The following is a 23894-nucleotide window of genomic DNA, read 5'->3' as shown; positions in this document are numbered from 1 at the left end:
TGGGCCGTTTACATGAGTTTCTAAGGAGTTTGGACACTCATGAGATTATAATAAACATATAAATTTCAATAACTTAGCCCCAAAACAAAATCGGAACGAATTGCTAAAGACGGGTTTTACGGACGGAATGGGTTACGGTGACAAAATAACTTCGGGTTGTCACATTATCCCCCCGTTAGAGGGAATTTCGTCCCGAAATTCAAAGATTAAGATACAGTTCACGATTTGAAAAGAGGTGTGGATAATTCTGCCGCATTGGATCTTTCACGCTCCCAAGTGAATTCGGGTCCCCGCTTGACATTCCAATGAACCTTCACTATCGGGATGCGGCTTTGTTTCGTACATTTGATCTCTCGATTTGTTCTTCAAGGAAGTTCAGGTTTTCGTTGGTTCTTGATATTGTTAGGAGGAATTACTAGGGTTTCGTTGGGCAGGCACTTCTAAAGATTCAAGACGTGGAAGACAGGATGGATACTAATAAGCCCTTGAGATAGTCAAAGTTTGTAGTCCATGGTTCCGATTCTGGCGAGGATTTTGAAAGGTCCGATGTACCTCGGGTGAAGTTTTCCGTGCTATCCAAAGTATGTCATGCCTTCTGGAATAAGACCCTCAACAGGACACAAGCTCCAACAAGAGGGTACATCTTCATGTGGCAGAGTAGCTAAGGATCTGATGATTCTGAAAGAAATTTCTGGGTGGGTCTGCGATAATAGCCGGCAGGACCCAAAAATTGACGGGTTTCTATGGGTATCTTCGGTGCCGACTAATTCTCTATCATCTTGATTTTTGGAAGGGTCTACGGGGTAGTTCCAAGGATTAGGTCGATGCGATACTCGACTAGACGTTCGGAAGGAATTCTCGGGAAATCTTCGGGAAGGACATCAGGAAAAGAGTTGCAGACTTCCCGTTTCCTGATGATCACACGGACGAGGAATGCATGGCAATCCCTTCAGGGAAACTTTTTAAGCTTTGATGCATGAAGTGATGCGAAGGTTGGATTTAGGTTTGTTGTCGAAGATCATGAGAATTGGGTCAGAGAAAAGATTTAGACGGGCGACCTTTTCGAAACCAAGAATAACAACATGAATGAGACTCAGTCATTCCATGCCAATGATAGCATCAAAGCTTTTCATGAAAAGTTTGCCATTAGATCGAATGGAAAAGAATAATGGTCTAGATTAAGGATACAACCTATGGGTATGACGTTAGCGTTCTCTTTCTCACTGGTTAACCATCTTGACGGTACACATTTTGGTTACTAACGAAGGATTAAGTTTAGAAAGGTGTTTGAATGGATAGTTAGCAAATTTCTTTCAGCACTAGAATCGAAAAAGGATCACATGCATAAGATTCATCGAGGAGGAATATACCTGTGGCAACGGTGGGCTCGGCGGCTGCCTCATTTTGTCCTATAGCTAGGACTCTCCCGGTGTTGCCAGATGTTGCTGCCTTGGGGCAGTTTCGCTTGTAATGACCGACTTCCCCACAACTGTAGCAGGCCTGACCGATACCCGCTCCGGAAGCTTGACTAGTTGATTGGGTTGGTGCTCTGCAGCTTCGCGCGAGGTGACCTTCCCGGCCACAATTTTTACAATACTTTGCACGACAAGGGCCAGGGATACGATGGTGGTAACTGCACCTATTGCACCACGGAAGGATACCAGCATATCCGGTGATAGGTGCTTGGGCTAAGGAACCGATAACAGAAACAGCAGCAGGGGTAGTGGCAGTGTGGACTGCCACTATCTGTTGTTTCTTCGAGGACTCCGGGGAAGATTCATATGATATTACCGTCTCACGATCACTCGAGATAAATTCCATGAAGTGATGCAAGTGAGTGTGGGTTGGATCCAATACTCAGCCCTTATGAGTACTCATGAATGTTGTAGCAACCATTGCATTGTCCAAAGCACTTTAGACAAATCATACAAGCCAAATTCATGACAGTCTTAAATCAATACTTACTTCCAAAGTTTGACTGACTGTGGATGGTTTGAATAATAGCATAATTATTCTGGAAGTAAAAACATGCAAAATTGAAACATAGTAAACAATCAACACAAGATAGTAACACCTTACTCATAAATAAATAACAACTTTTATTTATCATCAAATGTCAATTACATTTTACAAGTTTCGGGAATCTAATTATTGAAACTAATATCATCCTTCAGCCCAATGCGCCTCGCATGCTGTAAATGCTTAACCCTGCTTAGTCCCTTCGTGAGGGGATCTGTCGGGTTCTCATCTGATGATACCCTCTTTGCCACGAGGAGTCCTTCTTCTATTCTATGTCTGATGAAATGGTATTTTTTGTCAATGTGCCTAGATCTCCCATGATCTCTTGGTTCTTTAGCCAAAGCAATTGCACTTTCACTGTCACATAAAATTTCCATTGGCTCCTTTATAGCTGGTACAACTCCAAGGTCTCCGATGAAGTTCTTTATCCATATCGCCTCTTTTGTTGCCTCGCTTGCTGCTATGTACTCTGATTCACAAGTTGAATCAACTACTATCTCCTGCTTGGAACTTTTCCAAGTAATTGCTCCTCCATTTAGGATAAAGACCCAGCCTGACTGAGAGCGAAATTATCCTTATCAGTCTGAAAGCTATCATCACTATATCCTTCCACTCTCAAGTCATCACTGCCTCCGAGGGTAACGACCCAGTCCTTAGTCCTCCGCAGATACTTGAGAATGTTCTTTACCGATGTCCAGTGTGCCTTGCCAGGGTTCCCTTGATATCTACTGACCATGCTCAAAGCAAAGGCCACATCAGGGCGAGTACAATTCATAGCATACATGATCGAGCCCACAGCGGAAGCATATGGTATATGACTCATTTCAGCTATCTCAGCCTCTGTACTCGGACTCTGAGTCTTACTCAGCTTGGCATTACTCTGGATTGGTAATTCTCCTTTCTTGGAATCTTGCATACTGAACCTCTTCAGTACCTTATCCATATAAGTACTCTAACTAAGTCCAATTAGTCTCTTACTCCTATCTCTCAATATCCTTATCCCTAGGATATAGGCAGCTTCCCCAAGGTCCTTCATAGCAAAACACTTCCCAAGCCAGGACTTAACCTCCTGGAAAGTTGGGACGTCGTTTCCTATGAGAAGTATGTAACAACGTGAATTTTCAAAATAATTTTTCATTTTTAAAACATTCATTCATTCATAAATAATGTCAAACACATTGTATCAAATGTTATTATCACAAAACATCTCCCCAGAATCTCTACAAAACTCCAATGCGTGTGTGTACGAATCATGCCGGCGCCTTCCCGCGCTCATCACTAGTACCTGAAACACATAACACAACAACTGTAAGCATAAATTCTTAGTGATTTCCCCAAAATACCACATACAGCACATACGCCACTCGAGGCTATAATACAACCCTCCTGTCAATGTGTCTCAGCGGGACCCTCCAGTCCCGTAGCTCGTTGGACCCTTAGGTCTGGTCATAGCTCGTTGGACCCTCTGGTCCGGTCTATATCATCATACAACATACAAATATCACATAGCACATAATCTCATACATAACACATAAGACCCTCTGGTCGTCGTATAGTACCACTCTAGGTAACGTATAGTGAGAAGACTCACCTCGATGTCTCGGTAAATATCTGACTCGGAAGAAGTGTGATCTAGCCTCCGCCTAATCACATAAAGTAATACTCTCATAAATACAATTGTACTCAACCCTAAAAGTCAACAAGGTCAACAGTCAAACTTTGACCCGACTCGGCGAGTGCACTAGGGCGACTCGGTGAGTCTTCACGTGACCACTGACTCTCTTAGACCCTCTCTTGGCACGTCGATTACTTCCCTGACTTGACGAGTTCCACCTGGCATGAATCGCGGGGCCACCCCGACTCAACTCGCCGAGTCTCAAGAACAACTCGGCGGGTTCCAACTTGAACTCAGTCCCCCTGACTCTCCCTGGCTCACCGAGTCATTCCCCCAACTCGACAAGTCCACTCACTGAGTGATTAACGGGCAACCTTCATAATACTCGCCGAGTCTGTTCTTCGGACTCGGCGAGTTCATGCCAGGCACAAACTCAAAACTTGACACACATATAACATAGAAATGGTCCAAGTGATGGGTTTTAGCCATAAGAATATCCTATGTGCTCATACAAACCCTAATGCTTGGATCTAGGTTTCTCTATTGTACATGCAATTTATCCAAGACTATAAACCCTAGATCTAGCATATGATAATCAATATAACATATAAATAAGGGTTTAGATCATACCTTGATTGTTATGTAGCAATAACAATCACAATTCCTTCTTGTAATGACTTTAGAAAGCTTAAAGTCACAAATGTCACTCATCTAATGGTTCACAAACACCAAGAGCAAGAGGATGAAGAGGAGAAGCGAAGGAGGCTGCCCAAAATGTGTGTAAACCCTAATCAATTACTTCACCACGTTTTTGAGCCTTAATAGTCCTTTAAATAGAGAGGCTATTAGGGTGATCTAACAAGGAAACCCTAATTTAGATGCTTAAGCCCTAAGCAACCCATGGGCTCCTTCCTTAAAGGCCTTGGACGATTTCTAATGGGTTTCCCCATAGAATTCGTCCACTCCTTTATTATGGAGTCCATTATCTCAATATTCAACTATCATACAATTGACAGTTCTAGTCCCTTAAGTTTAATTAATCTCTTTTAGCCACAAACTTAATTCTTATTAATTCTTGACTAATATTAATTAAACAATATGATTTCTCCTTTAATATATTATTCTCATAATATATTAATAAATCATATTTAATCCTTTCTCTCCATTATTCATCCTATCAAGTTGCTTTGGTGAAGGCAACCCAAAATGACCATGCACCATCGGGTCAAGTACATACCAAAATAGTTATGGACTTAGACACTAATCCAACACCAAGATGGTGATTTAGCCCCAAAAATGACATTCCAAGCTCAAGACTCCCCAAATGAATCATAAAGCTCCAAGGGTTAAGGTCTCTGGACCTCTTTGGGTCCAAATCCAGAACACAAACTCGAGAAGGGACCAAATACACCACTTAATCAACCTCTAAAAGGGTTAGAAAACCCTAACATTAAGAATCAACACCAAAACTAAAGAAGGTTTGAGAATAATACCTCAATGCAATCTCTATGAGCTCAAAACCACCAAAATCGCACCTCCTTCAGTCTCCTCTTGCCTTGAACACTTCCTTCTTGCAAAAACAGCCACCAAAGCTCAAGATTGACCTCTCCTTCCTCACAAACGCTCTAGATCTCTTTAGGGTTTCTCTCTGGGAGTTGGTGGCCGCAAATGACGGCCATAAGGCCCTTTAAATAGGTCTCAAACCCTGGAAATTAGGGTTTCATTAAACAGCGTGGACTCGCCGAGTCCACTCATGAACTCGTCGAGTCCAGCTGTGAACTCGCGTACAAATCCGCGACCATACTCGGCGAGTCTAGACGCCAACTCGCCGAGTTCCCCCACAAAACCCAAAAATAAAGGAAAAAAAAATATCATACCTGGGAATCCGGGTGTTACAAAGTATGTCATCCACATACAACACCAAGAAGCTAACTATGCTCCCACTAGCCCTGACATACACACAAGACTCATCCTCACTCCGAGAAAAGACAAACTCTTTGACTTTCTCATCAAAGCAAAGATTCCATCTGCGAGATGCTTGTTTCAATCAATAAATGGATTTCTGAAGCTTACACACTCTACTAGGGTATTTTGGATCGACAAAACCCTATGGCTGAGCCATGTAAACATCCTCAGCCAACTTCCCATTAAGGAAAGCGGTTTTGACATCCATTTGCCATATTTTATAACCATGAAATGCAGCTATGGCTAACAACACTCTAATAGATTTAATCTTAGCTACTGGTGAGAAGGTCTCATCATAGTCAACTCCCGGAGTTTGAGTAAAGCCCTTCGCAACCAGTCGCGCTTTATAAGTGTGTACTTTCCCATCCATGTCAGTCTTCTTCTTGAAGATCCATTTGCACCCAACTGTCTTACGACCTGGTACATTGTCAACCAAGTTCCAAACTTGATTATCATACATGGACTGAATCTCGTTGTCCATAGCCTCCTTCCATTTCTCAGACTCAGGGCCTGCCATGGCTTCCTTATAATTATTAGGTTCATCCAAATCTATCAATGTACTATCACTGATAAATGTATCACCTTCAGTGGTGATGTGATAACCATAATAAAATTCAGGCATGTTCCTCACCCTAGTGGTACGTCTTGGAGGTACAGACTCATCTATCGGCTCAACAAGAGTTTCCTCCTCAGGTTAGCTGACAGCATTTGAGGTTCCTTCACCACTTGATTCTTAAAGCTCTTCAAGGTCAATTTGCCTCCCATTGTCCCCTTGGCTTATAAAATCTCTCCCACGAAAGTCTCCTATTCTTGCTACAAAGACCACATTATCACTGGGTCTGTAGAAGAGGTAACCAAAGGATCTCTGTGGGTAGCCGATGAAAATACACCTCTCGCTTCGGGGTTCAAGCTTGTCATGAGTCTCACGCCTCACAAAAGCTTCACAACCCCAAATCTTGATGTGGTCCAAATTGGGCACTTTCCCAGTCCACGTCTCGTGAGGTGTTTTGGCAACCTTTTTAGTAGGGACTAGATTAAGGATATGGGCGGAAGTCTCTAAAGCATACCTCCAGAAAGAGATTGGTAACGAAGCTCGACTCATCATGGAACGAACCATATCCAACAAGGTTCGATTGCGCCTCTCAGCCACACCATTCAACCCTAGTGTCCTAGGAGGTGTCAATTGTGAGACAATCCCACATTCCTTAAGATAGTCAAGGAACTCAATGCTAAGATACTCTCCTCCCCGATCGGATTAGAGCATCTTGGTGTTCCTGCCCAATTGATTCTCAACTTCTTGCTTAAACTCTTTGAACTTTTCAAAGGTTTATGACTTATGCTTGATTAAGTAAATATATCCATATCTACTGTAATCATCAGTAAAAGTCACATAATAGCGATTAGCATCCCTTGTAGCCACTCTGAAAGGCCTACACACATCCATGTGTACAAGGTCCAACAAACCTTCAACCCTATAACAAGTACCTGTGAAGGGTGACTTTGTCATTTTTCCAAGTAAACAAGACTCGCAACTATCATCTGACTTGAGGTCAAATGATTCCAAGACTCCAGCCTTTTGGAGCTGGCCTATGCGCTTCTTGTTAACATGTCCAAGACGACAATGCCACAAGGATGCTTTATCCAAGCTATTTGAAGAATCAATATACAACACATTATTTCCTAGATTTTCTACAACATTCATAGCTTCATATACACCATCACAAGGTAATGCTTTAAAGTAAAATACATCAATGTAATAAACATTAATAGCACCATTTTTATTATCAAATGAAAATGAAAAACCTTGTTTGTACAAGCCATGAAAAGAAATAATATTTCTCGCCATTTCGGGCGAGTAACAACACTTATTCAAATCTAACATTAACCCATTATTAAGCAATAAAGAATAAACTCCTATCTTGGTAACAGGTGATGCTTTCCTGTTGCCCATGACTAAGTTTATCTTCCCGTGCTCCACTTGCTCACTTCTTCTTAGTGCCTGCAAATCAGTACAAATGTGAATACCACAACCTGTATCAAGCACCCAAGAATTAGCATTAGATGAGTTGTTAGATAATATTGTGTAAATACCTGCATGGGTGGGTTTAACCTTCCCATCCTTTACATCTTGCAGATATTTGGGGCAGCTTCGCTTGAAGTGTCCCTTATCCTGGCAATAGAAGCACTGTGCTTCCTTTGGGTTTGAAGAAAGAGTAATGGGACCTTTCTTTGTCCCACTTGAAGAGGAACCATCAAGAGTCTTACCCTTGGTACCCTTCGAAGGGCTTTTCCTCTTCTTACCCTTCCCTTGCCCAATTGCAAGAACAGGGGCTACTGAAGGAGTAGAAGCAGCAACCGCTTTACCCTTAAGGCCATTTTCAGTTGTCCTTAAGACTCCTTGAAGTTTGCTAAGCGTGACTTCCTCCTTGTTCATATGATAAGTCATACGAAACTGATCATAACTTGGAGGTAAGGAATGGACAATGATGTCAATCGCCATTTCCTCATGGAAGTCAACATTGAGCTTTAGCAACCGGTCAACGAAACTTTGCATCTTCTGCAAGTGACCGGTGATGGGTTCACCATCCTTCATCCTTGCGGTTATCATGGAGGAAATGATTTCATACCTCTCTTGATGCGCGATTTGATGGTACCTTTCCATCAGATCCTGGTGCATCTCATAGGGGTAGAAATCTTCATAAGACTTTTGGAGCTCCGGAGTCATTGTGGCCATCATGATGCAGGATACCTTAGTAGCATCCTTCTCATGTGCAATGAACTCCGCAAACTCTTCTGGAGTAGCAGTGGCTTCATTAACAACCTTAACCTCCCTGTCGAGAACATACTCGTTGTCCTCATAGCGGGTAATCATTATGATGTTTTTGATCCACTCATTGAAGTTGGATCCATCAAAGATGACCTTACCACACAAGTTCATTATGGAAAAGGAGCCTGTAGGGTTTGAGCTAGCAGCGTTATTGGAAGACATTTGAAATAAAAGGAAGACAAGTTTCATTAGATTAAGAGTCCTTAATAAGTCACCCAAATGAAATATTAAGGCTAGGATCCAACAAACTATTTATAGTTGGAAGAAGGATGCCGTAATCCACACTATAAAATATTTGAAGGTAGGTAAATGACGATTTACCAATTTCCACCATAAGAACGAAATATTTTATTATTAGGTTTTATTGGTTTTGAAATTCCTAGATCTTTTGAGATACATTGAACTTTTCAATGGCATGTTTGAATCTCGATTGTGCCCTCTCAAGTTTGTGACTGGGATGCCGAGGATCACAAACAAGGTGTGAATAACCATACAAATTGACTTGGTACCCTTAACCATATTACCTAATCGATGTGCCGGTTAACCACACACGCTCCACTGATCTATAATAAAGTCAAGTTACCCTTTGCCACACTTACTAGTCCTTGTTAGTGTGTCGGTTAACCACACACGCTCCACTAACGACTTGGCAAGGTACAAAGTGTAATTTTATGGGCTAGCACCTATTTCACATTTTCCTAAAGTAACTAAGATTGGGAATTGATAATGTATAGTTACTTTATAATTCATTATACTTTTAATGAGAATTTAAAGTTGTATCCTACTCGTTCGGCTAACGACCCTCCACCAATCAAGGAAGCGGTGGGTAAGAGTGGACACCCATTAAGTCACCATTTTATAGGCAACAACCTTATACCCCCCCCCCCCTTATAGACCAGCTTCGTGAATGAGGCCTACTAACGGTAAGAATGACATATTCTTATACATATCTATATAATAAAATTATAATAATAGTATAAGTGTTGATTTTTAAATTTTTTAAAAATCTAAGGTTTAATTTGGAATTAAAGTATTAAAGTGTAAGCCTTTTCAAAATCCAAAACTTGAGGGCAAGATCTGAAACTATTCCAAGTCTCTTCAATTTGTAACTTATGAGTTTTAATTGTTCATAAAAATGAAGACTCTTCATTTTATGAAACCTCTTTAGTTCTTTAATCACAATTTAAAGAAGTGACTTTTGGTTATCCATAACTTGATGACAAGTTATGGACACCATCGTTGTCATTAAGATCATGAATTAAACACACATGGAGGTTACACATAATTCCTATGATCTTCTAAAACTCATAAGAACACAAATTCATGTCAAGCAACTTCAAGAAATCATATAAACATATACAATACTTGAAAATTGATAAAAGTCATGTAAAATGGGTTAACATAATCATTATCATTTTGAAAAACAGATTTTACAAGTCCAAAATAGATTGGGATAATGATTTTAATCCACTTCTAGCAACAAAACTCGAAAAAACTGCCCAGCACGCTCCAACTCGTCGAGTAGGATGAATTTGTTCATGGACTCGGCGAGTCCTCCCCATGAACTCGGCGAGTCCAGTCGTCAGAGTGCAAAATTTTCGATTTTTAAGCAGTTTTGCATTAAGTGTACAGAAAACAATCTTAGGATCTGATACCACTGATGGGTTTTGAGCATTCTAACACTTCCTAAGTGTACATGCAACCCTAATAACCTTGAATCTATGTTTTCTCTATATACATGCAAATTTCTTTTTCAAGGTTATTTCCTAACTAGCATGGCATGGGGATTACATAAAACATAAAAACTAGTAGGAATACATACCTTGTTGTTGCTTGGATTCCTTCAAGACTTTGTGAGCCTAGCACCCCAAATGTTGTGCCTCAAATGTTTCACACAACACCACAAAACTTGGAATAACTTGAGAGAATACTTCTTACACTTGAAAATCGGTTATGCCTTCTCTAGAAACACTCTAGGTAGCCGATTTGCTAGCCAAAGGGTTCCTTTTATAGTGTTGTCACAATTAGGGTTTTCACATGAATACTCTTAATTGTCATGACTCTTCATTTCTCATGACCCATGGGTTTGTAACTCCCATGGACTATCCATGGAGCTCCATATGGTTAAAACCAAACCCATAAACCATGGATCATTAATCCACCATAAAAGAATTGATGATTGTCATAATCAACCCTATATATTTAATTAGTCCCCCTTTGATCACCAAATTAATACTAGATTAATACTTGATCAATACTAATTAAATAATACTATTATTAATATATTAGAACTTATAATATATTAATAATCATAAGTGCCTTATTCTCTCATCTAGTCTATCCAAGTATTGCAATGCCATGCAACCCAAATGGACCACGTCGGGTCGGGTCAAGTACATACCAAATAAAGTTATGGACTTAGACACTATATCCAACAATGTTGGCAATGACACTCGAGTAGTTGTCAAAGCCGTATGGCAATATCATCTTTTGCTTCCAAATGGACTTAATCTTATTTTGAACAATTGTTGTTATGTACCTAGTATAACTAGGAATATCATCTCTACTTCTCGCTTGTATGAACAAGGTTTTCGTTATAAGTTTGACTTTGATTCTGAAAACATTTATGTGTTTAAAGATAATGTGTTCTATTTTGAGACTAGTCCCAATAATGGAATATATGAAATCGATTTAAATGGTTCATATAAAAGGGATAATTCAGTGCTCAACTTAAATAAGAAAACAAACTTAGACTCAAATAAAACTTATTTATGGCATTGTCGACTTGGGCACATAAGTAAAACTCGCATTGCTAAGCTCCAAAAGGATGGGATCTTAGAGTCAACATGATCAGAGTCTTTTGATGTATGTGAATCATGTCTATGTGGCAAAATGACCAAAGCTCCTTTTACCGGTGTTGGTGAAAGAGCTTCAAATCTATTAGGACTCATACATACTGATGTATGTGGACCTTTTAGAATAATGACCAGAAGCAATGAAAGATATTTCATTACATTTACTGATGATTACAATAGATTTGGATATGTGTATCTCATGAAACACAAATATGAAGCATTCAATGTCTTCAAGGTTTTACAAAATGAAGTACATAATCAACTTGGTAAAAAGATTAAAACCATACGATCAGATAGTGGTGGTGAATATCTAAGCTATGAATTTGATGAACATCTGAAGAATTGTGGCATAGTGTCACAACTCACTCCATCGGGAACACCTCAGCATAATGGTGTCTCGGAAATGAGAAATCATACTCTACTTGATATGGTGCGATCGATGATGATTTATACTTCCCATCCTCATTCATTTCGAGGTTTTGCCCTTGTAACCGCAGCTCGAATTGTAAACATGGTCCCAACTAAAAAGGTTAGTAAAACTCCCTACGAGTTATGGCATGGAAAGGTTCCATCAATGTATTACTTAAAGATATGGGGATGTGAAGCATATGTTAAAAGAGAAACTTTTGACAAGCTTGACCCTAGATCTCAAAAGTGTATCTTTGTGGGATACCCAAAACCATGGGTTATTTCTTTTTCCAGAAATAAGAAAATCAGGTGTTCATAGCACATAAAGCAATGTTTCTTGAAACTGAATTTATCTCGCATAAAGTAAGTAGGAGCCCCATTTCCCTTGAAGAAATTCGAGAGACACAAACTTTAGTTGAGAATGATAATCAACAAAACATTGTTGAACCTGAAATTATCGTTCAGATGCTGGAAATCACCCCAACTGTACGACGCTCCAGTATAACTCGTCAGGAACCTGACAGATTTGGATTTGTCATTCCTGAAGAGGAAGTCTTCTTGATGGATCAATGTGAGCCCATAAATAACAAGGTTGCTACTATAGACCCAGAGTCTGACAAATGGCTTGAAGCCACGAGAACTGAAATTCAATCAATGAATGACAATCAAGTATGGGACTTGGTTGACTTACCTCCTAACAGCAGGGTTGTTGGAAACAAGTGGATCTTCAAGAAGAAGATCGACATGGACGGAAATGCACAAACTTTCAAAGAACGACTTGTCACGAAAAGATATACTCAAATTCAAGGTGTTGACTATGAAGATACTTTCTTGCCAATTGCTAAGATTAATAGCTGCATACTATGACTATGAAATATGGAAAATGGATGTCAAAACCGCTTTCCTTAACAAATATCTTGAGGAAGATGTTTATATGGAACAACCTGAAGGTTGTGTCAAACCGAATAACCTAAAGAAGGTGTGTAAACTGAAGAAGTCCATTTATGGATTGAAACAAGCATTTAGGGCCTGGTATCATCGTTTTGACGAAAACATCAAAAAGTTTGGTTTCTCAGAAAGTCCCAATGAACCATGTGTATACATCAAAGCAAGTGGGAGGCATATTGTTTTTCTAATTCTATATGTTGATGACATATTACTAACCAGGAGAGATATCCCAACATTGAAGGAGACTAAGGCCTACCTTAGTAAGTTCTTTCAAATGAAAGATCCAGGGGATGCTGCATACATACTCGGTATTAGGATATATGGAGATAGATCCCAAAGACTCATTGGTTTGAGTCAGAGTAAATACATTGACAAAATCTTAAAATGTTTTTCAATGGATAACTCGAAATGAGGAATTGTACCCATACTGCTTGGTACCATTATTTCTAAGGCTGACAACCCTAGTACTGAAGATGAGATCAAAAGAATGAGACACATACCGTATGCTTTAATAGTTGGTTCAATTATATATGTTATGACATGTACAAGGCCGGATGTAGCTTATGCTATTAGTATAACTAGTAGGTATCAAGCTAATCCTGGCAAAAAACATTGGGTGGATGTTAGGAACATACTTAAGTACTTAACAAGTACTAAAGATATGTTTATGGTATATGGAGGAATTAAAGAAGAGCTTACTGTAAGATGTTACACTGAAGCTGGTTTCAACACTAATCGAGATAACTTACGATCACAGTCGGGATGTGTGTTCACACTTAATGGATGAGCCATTTCCTGGAAAAGTTCAAAGCAAGAAGTGGTTGCACTTTCTACAACAAAATCAAACTACATAGCTGCATGTGAAGCAGCTCAAGAAGTTGATTGGACGAAGAAATTCATCGGTGATCTAGATGTTGTTCTAAGCATAAAAAATGCCACTGAGATACTTTGTGACAACACTGGTGCCATCGCTATAACAAGAGACCCGATGGTTTCCAACAAGACTAGACACATTTAACGGAAATTCAATTTCATTCGTCAGAAATTAGAATTGGGAAATGTATGCATTGAGAAGATTCATACAAATGATAATCTAGCAGATCCATTCATAAAGGCTCTACCTCAAAGCAAGTTTGAGAGTCATGCAAAAGGAATCAGTCTACGATTAGCTAGTGATTGCATTTAAATATGTACTTTACTAATATCTGGATATTCATAACTATGTAGCAATGATATGTAATCTCCTTTGATATATGAGATATCTATTTTGTGTTGAATATTATTGTGTTCTATATTAGCATGTTATTTAATCCTTGAATAATGTAATTATTCAAAATTGTCCATAGTTAGTCACTGTTGCAGGAGTAACTGTGAATTAAGACTAATATGAATCGACTTGGTTGATTTCAAGAGGTGAAATAGCAAAGTGTTGCATCCAATTTCATATGTACTTGTTTGAGAACAACTATTAGAAATGACCCGCATCAAGAGTCACTTCATGGATCGATATCATAAGTGAATCTTGATCATAGGTAAATATCTTTATGGCTTTTGACCTGAGATGCATATTGAAGAACTCAAGTACGAAGATTGTTATACTTTGGCATGGTTAAACGTTGTTCGCAACTATGCAGTTAGAAAAGCCTTCATTGGCAAGAGCATAAACTATATGAGAGTATGTATGTAGTCAAGATGGGATTCGTTCCTCTTATGTGTTGAGAGTTAGACATCTAAGGCGCCTTACTTATAAGTTGGATGGCAAATTAGGATGATCACGTTCCATGTCTCATATCTAACATGATGTTCGTAACAAAGAGAATATTGATACACTTACCTTATACCTCAATTATAGCTAGTGAGCTCCTGGAATTGGAAGTTGATTGATGGCACCCCTTCATATGTTGTTAGGGACAGTAGCCCGTTGCCAGACGCCAGCTATTCTCTATGTTAGTCTATAATGAATCGTGTGCAAGTGGGAGATTGTTGGACCTATATGCTCAAGAATCATTATTGAATGACATTTCTAATGACATATGATCATATAGGGTCACATCTTAATCAAGTTGCTACTTATTGAATATTTATTAAGTAATTTGTTATTAATAAATAAATTCAATTCCTATATTTAATTAGAGAAAAATAATTGTTCTATGAAAACAATATTCTAAGAAGTATATAAATAGTCTTTATATGATAAGGTATCATATAATAAGTCATGTATAAAGTTTTGGACACTTTGGTTAACCATTATTAAATCAAAGGCTTACTCTACCATGGTTAAAAAGACTAGTGGATATTTTTTTGTCGTCTTTAGGCCATATGACCAAAAGTATGTAGAGGGATGGAGGTTGCTTGTCAACCCCCGTCATCTTGTTCCCCATGCCTCTCCTTTGTAGCCCATATTTTAGAATATTATATTCAAGAGGCCATGCTTGCATGGGATATATAAATAGGGTCTAATACATGGAAAATTTTAAGTTTTTTGGTCTTGAACTTCCTCCCTTTTCTCTCAAAAACCGTAAGCACTTAAGAGCTTGGAGCTCTCTCCTCTTTTGAAGACATTACTTGCTTTTGGTGTTCACTTTGTGTCTTCCTTTAGTGCTTAATTGATTGAGAACTTAAGGCTTAAAGAGCAAATTTGTACAAGAAGAAATCTGGCAATTTTGGTACCATATTCTTGTTGGTGGATTACTTGTAGAAACGATCAAGCTTCTTGTTCTTGCCATCTACTTTAACACCCCAAATCCAAGAAGGTCCAAAGGCATCAAAGGTTGTTATTTATAAACACCCTATGGTTGTTGTAACATCATTCTAACCTCTTTAAAAGGATCCTTGATGGTTTGTTTTGTTGTCACACTCGAAATTTATAAGAAATTTTAAAACTTCCGTTGCCGGTTTTTGTGAAAAACTATCTATTTTATGCAACAAAAACCCTTCACTCACTAGTTCTTAGTAAACATAGATGTTATCTTTATTTTGATGTAAAACATATTGTGTGTTTTTATATTAAAATGATAATTCCAACCTTGATATGTTTAATTTATATCTATAAATGGATCTGAAAGCTTACACATTTGGTTAGGATAACTTAAATTTAAGAAAACCTTCATGCTAAGCTATATAAACATCTCTAAGTAGGTGTCTATTAAGAAAAATGATTTTTCTTGAAATCCATTTGTCATATCTCATAATCATAACATGTAGTTATGGTAAATAATATCCTTGTAGATCTAATAATAACTACTTAGGAAAATATATAATCGTAGTCATTAACATGAGTATGATTAAAGCCTTTTACAACTAGTCTTGCTAAATGTGTATAGATCTCCATGTTTGTATTCTTTCTAAAAGAATTACTTACTCATTCTAGCCTTGTTATAGGGAGGAAAATTAATCAATCCCATGCTTGATTATTAGATATGGATAACATCTCAATGCTCATGACTTTAAGTTATTAATCAGGTTCAAAGTCTGATATAACATTTTGGTAGTTGATGGATTTACCAGAAACCATCAAGAGGACCTCATCAATGAGAGATCCATATTTCTCATGTTATAGATGATTTCTACCATATATATGCGGACAATTTGTGTTTACGAATAACTATTATTCATGTTTAACAATTCATTGTTGACACTAGTGCCAACTGTTACGACGTCGGGCTATGGTTCTTGAGCAAGTTAAAGTTCCATGTGCGTCCCACTTGCTTTGTCATTAGAATCTTGTTTTCTGATAACTTAACTTTCAAAGGAATAAGAAAACTTATTCTTGGTGGGTTTGTATATATAATCTAAACAACCTTTTAGAATATTCTACAAATATGTATTCAATAGATTTTAGGTTTAGAAGTTTTAGTCTAGCATAAGCTTTAAATCCTCAAAACATTAATTAAGATAAGGATGGAGCATTTCCATACTAAATTTTATAAAGTGTTTTATCCACTTCTTATTTGGAGTTAGTATTCAAAATACAAGTGATAGTGATTAAGTCATAATCCCAAAAAGATAAAGGAAAATGATTGTTACCGATTAGAAAGTAAACCATATGGTATTACCGATTTGTTTCTCAACTTCATTTTTAAAAACTTCAAACGATTTCATATTTATCATTTACCATATACAATATAATAAGAGAAATTAAAAATCATCATACTTTTTGTTCCTACAAATCTTCATACCCAATGAAATGATAACATGTGTCACATTTAATGTTAATTTAATGATATTTTAATATACTAAAATAACACATGTCATCATTTAATTAGGTAGGAGGATTTGTAGGAACAAAAGTAGGAGAATATTTAATTTCTCGTATAATTATAACAACTATAATTGTTAATAAAGTTGATTAAGTATCTTGCATTAAATATAAACATTCATTAGAAGGGAAGTCATATATCACTATGTATAGTTCCTTAATAATTATTAATTTTTTTATATATAAATAATATTCACATATGTCAAATAAACTACATTATTTGCCTTCAAAAATCGATACCTTGAACTTAAAATATGTGTATTTATTTGTATAATAAAGATAACAATGTCATAGATAAGTTTGATTTGAAACATCTTTGAGTCAAAAGTTTTTTCATATAGAACTTATTATTTAGAAAACATTGATATTTACTTTATAATTCTATTAAGAGATCTAGTTCTCAAAAACAAAATTTAATCATTTCAAAATATGAATGTGATCGTTATTAAAAACGATTATGTAAATAACCAATTATCTAATAAATTAACTGAGACGTGTATTTAGACAGACTAAATTCAACACATACATTGTTCCAAAACAAACCAATTATCTAATAAGCACTCAAACTCTACACTACACATTGCAAAAGAGGAGAGGGTAGGAGCACTAGAATTCTTTCGGTTTTGGCAACCAAATAAGAGAAGAAAAAGATGCAAAGATAAACCCAATAAACTAGCTTATGCTCTCTTTATATACATACCCATATGTACTAAAGTGAAAGCTAGTAATAAAGTAAGGTATGGTCTCTTTCTTACAAGCATGACATGTAAGAACAAAAGCAACACACATTCTCCTCACATGGAAAGAGAATCCACAGCTCCATAAAGGAGGTATGGAGCATGAGTGTGTTACACTCTACCTTACTAACTAGCTAGTTACATGCCAACTAGATGATTATACAAAGTGTCAAAATAAATTGTATATAACATATATATATATATATATATATATATATATATATATATATATATATATATTTATACCATATGAATATAACTAGTTTTTCTTTGTTCTCTTTTTTTTTTTTTTTTTTTATAAACAATAATTCTCAATTAGTTGTTAAAATATTATTTTCATAAACTAATAATTTTCTAATTAAGTATAAGTGTTGATAATATTCATTAATAATCAAATTACTTTAATAAATAATCAATTAGTGATAATTTGCTATAAGGTTTGACCCCATAAGATCATGTGTCATTAGCACATATCAATCTATAATGACTCTTAGGCATATAGATCTTTTAACAGCGGAACAAAAAGTCATTGATATAGGGCCACCTACAGGGATGACTTGTTGTTGTATAGTTTTATTTTTTATTTTTTATTTTTTTTTAATTTTCTTAGAAACATATAGCCACGAACCTACATCGACAATTTGTCGTGGCTAAAAGTGTACCTATGTCAATGAAAAAAGAGATCTATTACGACAAAGTTATGGTGACAAGGGTGATGGCGATGCGGCGACTTATTGTCTTAGGCACTTATAGGGACAACTTTTGAACCCATACTGATGATATTTGTCGTCATCATAGGTCTCGTTTCTTGTTGTGACAAATGTTTGCCTTCATTATCACATTTAGGTTTCCTCTAACCAGCGTTGCAAATATCGGCCTAGGCGGCCGATTAATCGGCGCCTAGGCGCTTGGCGGTCCTCCACCGTCGACGTTTATAGCTAATCGGACCCTATTATCGGACGTGGTCAAAATCGGTCAAAGACGGAGATTATCGGTTCTAGGCGGGCCTAGGCACCCTAAACGGTAAAAAAAACTTTAAGGGCAAAAGTTTCAAATTGTTAGAATTGCTGCTAGGGTGCTTCTCACTCCATCACATTTATTTCTTTTCTTTTTTGAAATTCTCCCTGTAGTCTGAAGGAACGAAAGAAAGCATGAACTGAAGCTTCTAAAACGATGTCATCTTCTTCTTTGATGCCATCTGTCCCTCCCCCGACACCGTCTTTTTCTTCCATTCACGTCATCGCAGTCCGTTAGTCGTCATCCTCGAAGACAAACCAGTCTTTGCCTTCTAAAGCTTCTACAACAGTCGCCGCCTCTTGTGTGTTATATAGCAATAATCAGGATGGAATCATCGATCATGGAATTCCCACATATCCACAGCCTTTTGCTATTGAATTCCCTCAAGATTCACAAAGCTCCAAATGCATTAGACAACAGGTTGCAGGTCCACATCTCTTCCCGATGCTATTGGAACTCATTGTTCATAACATTTTTTTCTCCCCATTTTATGCAGACTTGGATCCAAATGCAATTGTTGGTTATTTAGATCTAATGTATTAGGGATCAAAAGGGTTTTTGTAATCATAGTATCATGTTATAATGTTATATTTATTAATTTTTCGTAACTTTTTAATAGATATAATGTTATATTCTTAGGATTAATGTTTTATTTATTAATTTTTTAATAACTAATGGTCCCCGATTAATCCCCGCCTAGCCGATTAATCCCTTGACCCCGGTCCACCGTCGAGCTACCGTCGAGCGATTTCTGCAACCTTGCCTCTAACTTAGGCGATCCATGCATATCAAGGTTCATCTCTCTTGCGGAGTCAGATTATGTCGCATGCATAAACCATTTCCTTTAGTAAGACAAATCATTTAACTTGGAGCATCATCATTGAGCTAGTGTTTGCATGGATATTATAATGTTGGCTTATATTGGATCATATTTTTTATTTATTAGGCTACTAGGAGCATAGGCTTAGAATTTAAACTGTTTATTAGCGTTTAGTAGCGTCCCTAGTTCACCATTCCTATATAAAAGGTTGTGGCGCGTGTTGAGAGATAGTTAGTTTCGAAAGGTATGTCGAAAATTGTCACTTTGGTCCAAAAGGGGTTGGACTAGCACCACAGGTCCAAAGTTTTCATCTTGTTGCGAGTTTGGTACAATCTGTTTTAAATTTTTATAAAATGACGATTTTGCCCTTTTGTATTTTCATTATTTATTTATTTTTTAAATTTCAAAAACTAAAAAAGGAAAAAAAAATATTTGTATTATCACCCCCAACCCATATTTTTCTCTCTCCCATTCAGAAAAAGGAAACACCACCAGATTCCGGTGGCTGCCGGAGCACCGTCGTCCGACCACTAAAACCATCGTCGACGTCGGAACCCTAGAACAATCCGGCGCCGAATTCGCCGGAGAAAAAAAACTGAGATCTGAACCTCCAGAGACCATCATTCTTCTTTCTTTCTTCTGCTACGATGGCCATCTCTCTCTCTCTTTCTCTCTTTCTCTCTCTCTTTCTCTCCCTTCTACTGATATGAACCGCTTGTCGGACCATCCAAATCACCACCAATGATGAAGATCTAAACATCTCGCCGCCACGACGGAGATCTAGATTTGCTGGTTGTTCGACAAGAAAAATAGAGAGAAAGAGGGTGAAAACAAATCTGAAAACTTAGGGTTTCGTAAAACTAGAAGGGTGGCGGCGCTAGGGCTTTTGCTATGTAGACACCTCGTCGGAGAAGAAGAGAGTCGAGCGGTTTGATGGTTCCGACGCCTGAAACTAGAGTTTTATCGAGCCACAGGCGTCATCGTCATCGCCGATGACGAACAGATCGAAGGCGTCGTCAGATGAGAAGATCAAAGACAAAGGTGATGATGGTTCTGATGAAAAGCTCATAGAAAGAAGAAGAGATTGAGTCCGGTTTCCGACAGATCTACGTCGTCCTTAGGAGGGTTTCTTGTTCGCCGGAAAAATGATTTCTCAGATTTTGCAACTGATTTCTCGATTTCTGGCAAACCCGACTCAGATCATCTATCTTCTCAGTTCGTCCTTCGCCCTTCGCCCCTTTCTCAGATCTATGGCACCAGAAGCCCTAGCCTCAAATATCGAAACCCGCTTCGTCAGAAGCCTCCATCGTCGGTGGTGGTGGCTGGTGGTGAAGGAGATGAGCAACTTTTTGTGTGAAACGAGAGAGAGAGAGAGAGAGAGAGAGTTTGCATTTTATTTTCTTTTTTCCGTTATAAAAAATTATAAAAATAAAATAAAAAAGGAAAATTTTCTTTTTTATTTTTCTTTTAATCAGAAAAAATCTTTAAATAATAAAAAAAATTGAAAAAGGAAAAAGTAAGGGCAAATTCGTCATTATGAAAAAGTTCATAGCAAATTGGACCAAACTCGCAACAAAATGAAAAGTTTGGACCTATGGTGCTAGTCGAAACATTTTTGGACCAAAATGACAATTTTAAGCAAATTACAGGGACCATTTGTGCAGTTTAATCTTTGAAGAATCACTAAGAGAATGCGTTTGATTTAGTGTTAAATTTGTTTTGGTATAAGATTTGATTTTCTGCTACTGTGGGTAATTATGTTGCATAGCCTAAGTGCCTCAGAGGTTTTAAGAGTTTTACGTTGTGTTTGGTGTCACAAGTAGCTGATAAGCTAATTTTTTTTTTCTCATGTTTGATAAACCAAAAAATAACTTATAAGCTAATTTTTTAAAAAGATATTTATACGAGTTTTTTAGGATTTATTTTTAAATTACTAAATATATCTTTAAATAATTATAAAAAAATATTCTTCTAAATATCGTTTTATATACTTCAAGTAGCTTATCAATTAGTTTTTATCAAATATCATCTTTTTATCACCTAACTTATAAACTAATAACTAACTTTCACATAACAATTAATGTTTCAGCCAACGCCAAACACAAAGCCAACGCCAAACACAAATTTGGTTTTAAGCTTTAAAGTGAAAAGTTGGAAAAAAACTTTGTTGGCAAAAACTTTTAGCTTTAATATTAAACATAAAATTTTAAATCCAAAAACTACTTCAAATTTTTTTTTTTTTTTAGAGTTTTTAGCTTTTACTTTTTAACTAATTTAAAAACTAACAATTACTTTTACGAAAACAAATGAATGAATCTTTAATTTTTGTTAAATAGTTAAGAAAATGACTACTTTTGTTATTTTTTTTAATGGAAATTATTTAATTTGGTAGATCAAAATTGGTTACACTTTAGTAAGAAGGGGCCAAAAAGGAAAATAACAACAAGAATTTATTCGGGTCAACGGTAAAGACCCGGTTAAACCAAATTAGGGCTCAATATAGATATCGCAATAGTTATCATTTACAGGCCCTTTCACTCATATTCGATCAAAGCGTTTTCAGTTGGAATTCACATCTACCAGATCGTTTTCCGGTTGGAATTGGAGTGATTGATTCTGATGGAGCAATGTCAATCCAAAATCTATCAGGTAATTGCAAAACTCTTAGATGGTAAATCAAGAACCCTAAATTTCGAAACCCCAAGAATCCCAGTTTCATCAATCAAAGTACAAATCCAAAATCTTACATCGATCCCGGTACATTATCAACTCCTCTTATCCAACGGCAAAACACTTTTCGACGATGGCGTATTGTACCACGGGAATTCTTCACCATCAACGGTGCACCTCCTGCTTCGTCTCCGTGGAGGTAAGGGTGGGTTTGGGTCGTTACTTCGTGGAGCGGCGACGAAAGCTGGTCAGAAGAAGATGAATAACTTCGATGCGTGTCGGGATATGAGTGGTCGGAGGCTAAGGCACGTGAACGCGGAGAAGAAGATGGAGGAATGGTTGGCTGAAGAGAAAGAGCGGAAGCTTGAGAAGGTGGCGGAGGAATTCATTAAAAAGAAAGTTAAGACGGTGAAAAAGGCCGGCGGTGGCGATGGGGCGGAGAAGTATGTGGAGAAGTATCGAAAGGATTCAGCCAAATGTATGGAGGATGTTGATAAGTCGGTTAGGGAATCACTTGCTGGTGGATTTCGAAAATCGAAGAGAACGGTTGCGGGGATAGACGTGGAGGATGGTAGTGGTTCGAAATCTAAGAAACTTAAGATCTGGTAAGAGTTGATTGCTTCTTCTTGTTATTATTATATCATTTGCAATTTGTTGATAGTCTTATAGCGCAAGTATTTGGCTTCTTCTTCTTCTTCTTCTTGTTATTATTAGTATCACCAATCACACCATTTTAAGCACTCCATAACATGCATTTTGTAGGATGGGAAAGCGAAAAGTGGATGACAGTGACAGTGACAGTGATGAGATGGATGAGGAAGATAGTGACGATGAGAATGAGAAATCGGTGGTTACCAACAATGAGAACCAATCAGATTCCAATAAGGAAGCAGATGGGAGTTTAGCATCTGTTACTGGTGGGAAACTTGAAGGAGAATCATCAGTTGGTTGTTCATCCGAGAGTGCATCAGAGGAAGAAAAGGAGAGTGTTGCAGAAGGACAAGTGAGATCCATTAAAGATTCAAATGATGAACCTCCTCATCATGAAGGGGTCGATGCATCAATGATACATGAAGAGAGCATTGTAAATGAAACAACAGTATTGGGAGTTGAATCTGAGAAATCCACCAAAGCTGAGTTTGGTGACTTGGAAGAAAAAGAGTGTGAACTTCCAAGTGCTTCAAATGTGCAAAATGATGTAGAAGAGAAAATTTCTGATTCTAAATTAGGAGTCTTGGAGAAGCCAATAAATTTTGAGGAGTTCAACTCAGCAGTAGAAATGGAGGTATGCTTCAATCTGTTTTATATTGCATTTGTCTTTTCCATTCCAATTTGTTTTCCTCAAAAAAAATTCTTGACTTTTAGGTTGTTGGTATGGAAAGGCTTAAATCTGAGCTTCAAGAAAGGGGATTAAAGTGTGGGGGCACCTTGCAAGAACGTGCAGCCAGACTTTTCCTTCTGAAAACCACACCGATTGAGAGGTTACCAAAGAAGCTGCTTGCTAAAAAGTGATTCCAGAATATGCTCTATTTCTACTTCTACTTGTACTTTTTTTTATAGCTTCTTAATATTGGAATGTTTCCTGATCCTCCTGTTTGTTATGTTTATGAAATGATGTATTAAAAGCTTCTTAATTTAATATACACGTGATATGCTCAGAAAAAAATAAATCTATAAATTCCCCTACTTGATGAGTTTGGTTTTAGTGTTGATATCATTGGTACATGATAATACTTGTTTTGTGCCTCAAAGTTT

General features: G+C 37.4%; 1 protein-coding gene across 1 annotated transcript; it reads left to right on the top strand.

The window, feature by feature from the left end:
- The first annotated feature begins 21981 nt into the window (after positions 1–21981).
- On the top strand, positions 21982–23833 carry LOC145061637 (Ubiquitin-like superfamily protein). Its single transcript, XM_079009171.1, has 3 exons — positions 21982–22744; positions 22902–23424; positions 23505–23833. The coding sequence occupies exons 1-3, from the start codon at positions 22089–22091 to the stop codon at positions 23649–23651; spliced, it is 1326 nt and encodes a 441-aa protein (XP_078865297.1). The 5' UTR covers positions 21982–22088; the 3' UTR covers positions 23652–23833.
- The last annotated feature ends 61 nt before the right edge of the window (positions 23834–23894 follow it).

Source organism: Lactuca serriola, chromosome 7 (genome assembly GCF_051521515.1).
Source record: "Lactuca serriola cultivar US96UC23 chromosome 7, Lser_US96UC23_V15, whole genome shotgun sequence".
NCBI lineage: Eukaryota > Viridiplantae > Streptophyta > Magnoliopsida > Asterales > Asteraceae > Lactuca > Lactuca serriola.
Note: the sequence above shows the minus strand (reverse complement) of the source record. Positions and strands in the feature narration are given on the sequence as shown.

Coding starts and splice junctions, on each gene's coding strand:
- LOC145061637 (XM_079009171.1), top strand. CDS start 22,089: ATGGAGCAATGTCAATCCAAAATCTATCAGGTAATTGCAAAACTCTTA. Junction 22,745..22,901: donor TCTAAGAAACTTAAGATCTG/GTAAGAGTTGAT, acceptor TGCATTTTGTAG/GATGGGAAAGCGAAAAGTGG. Junction 23,425..23,504: donor ACTCAGCAGTAGAAATGGAG/GTATGCTTCAAT, acceptor CTTGACTTTTAG/GTTGTTGGTATGGAAAGGCT.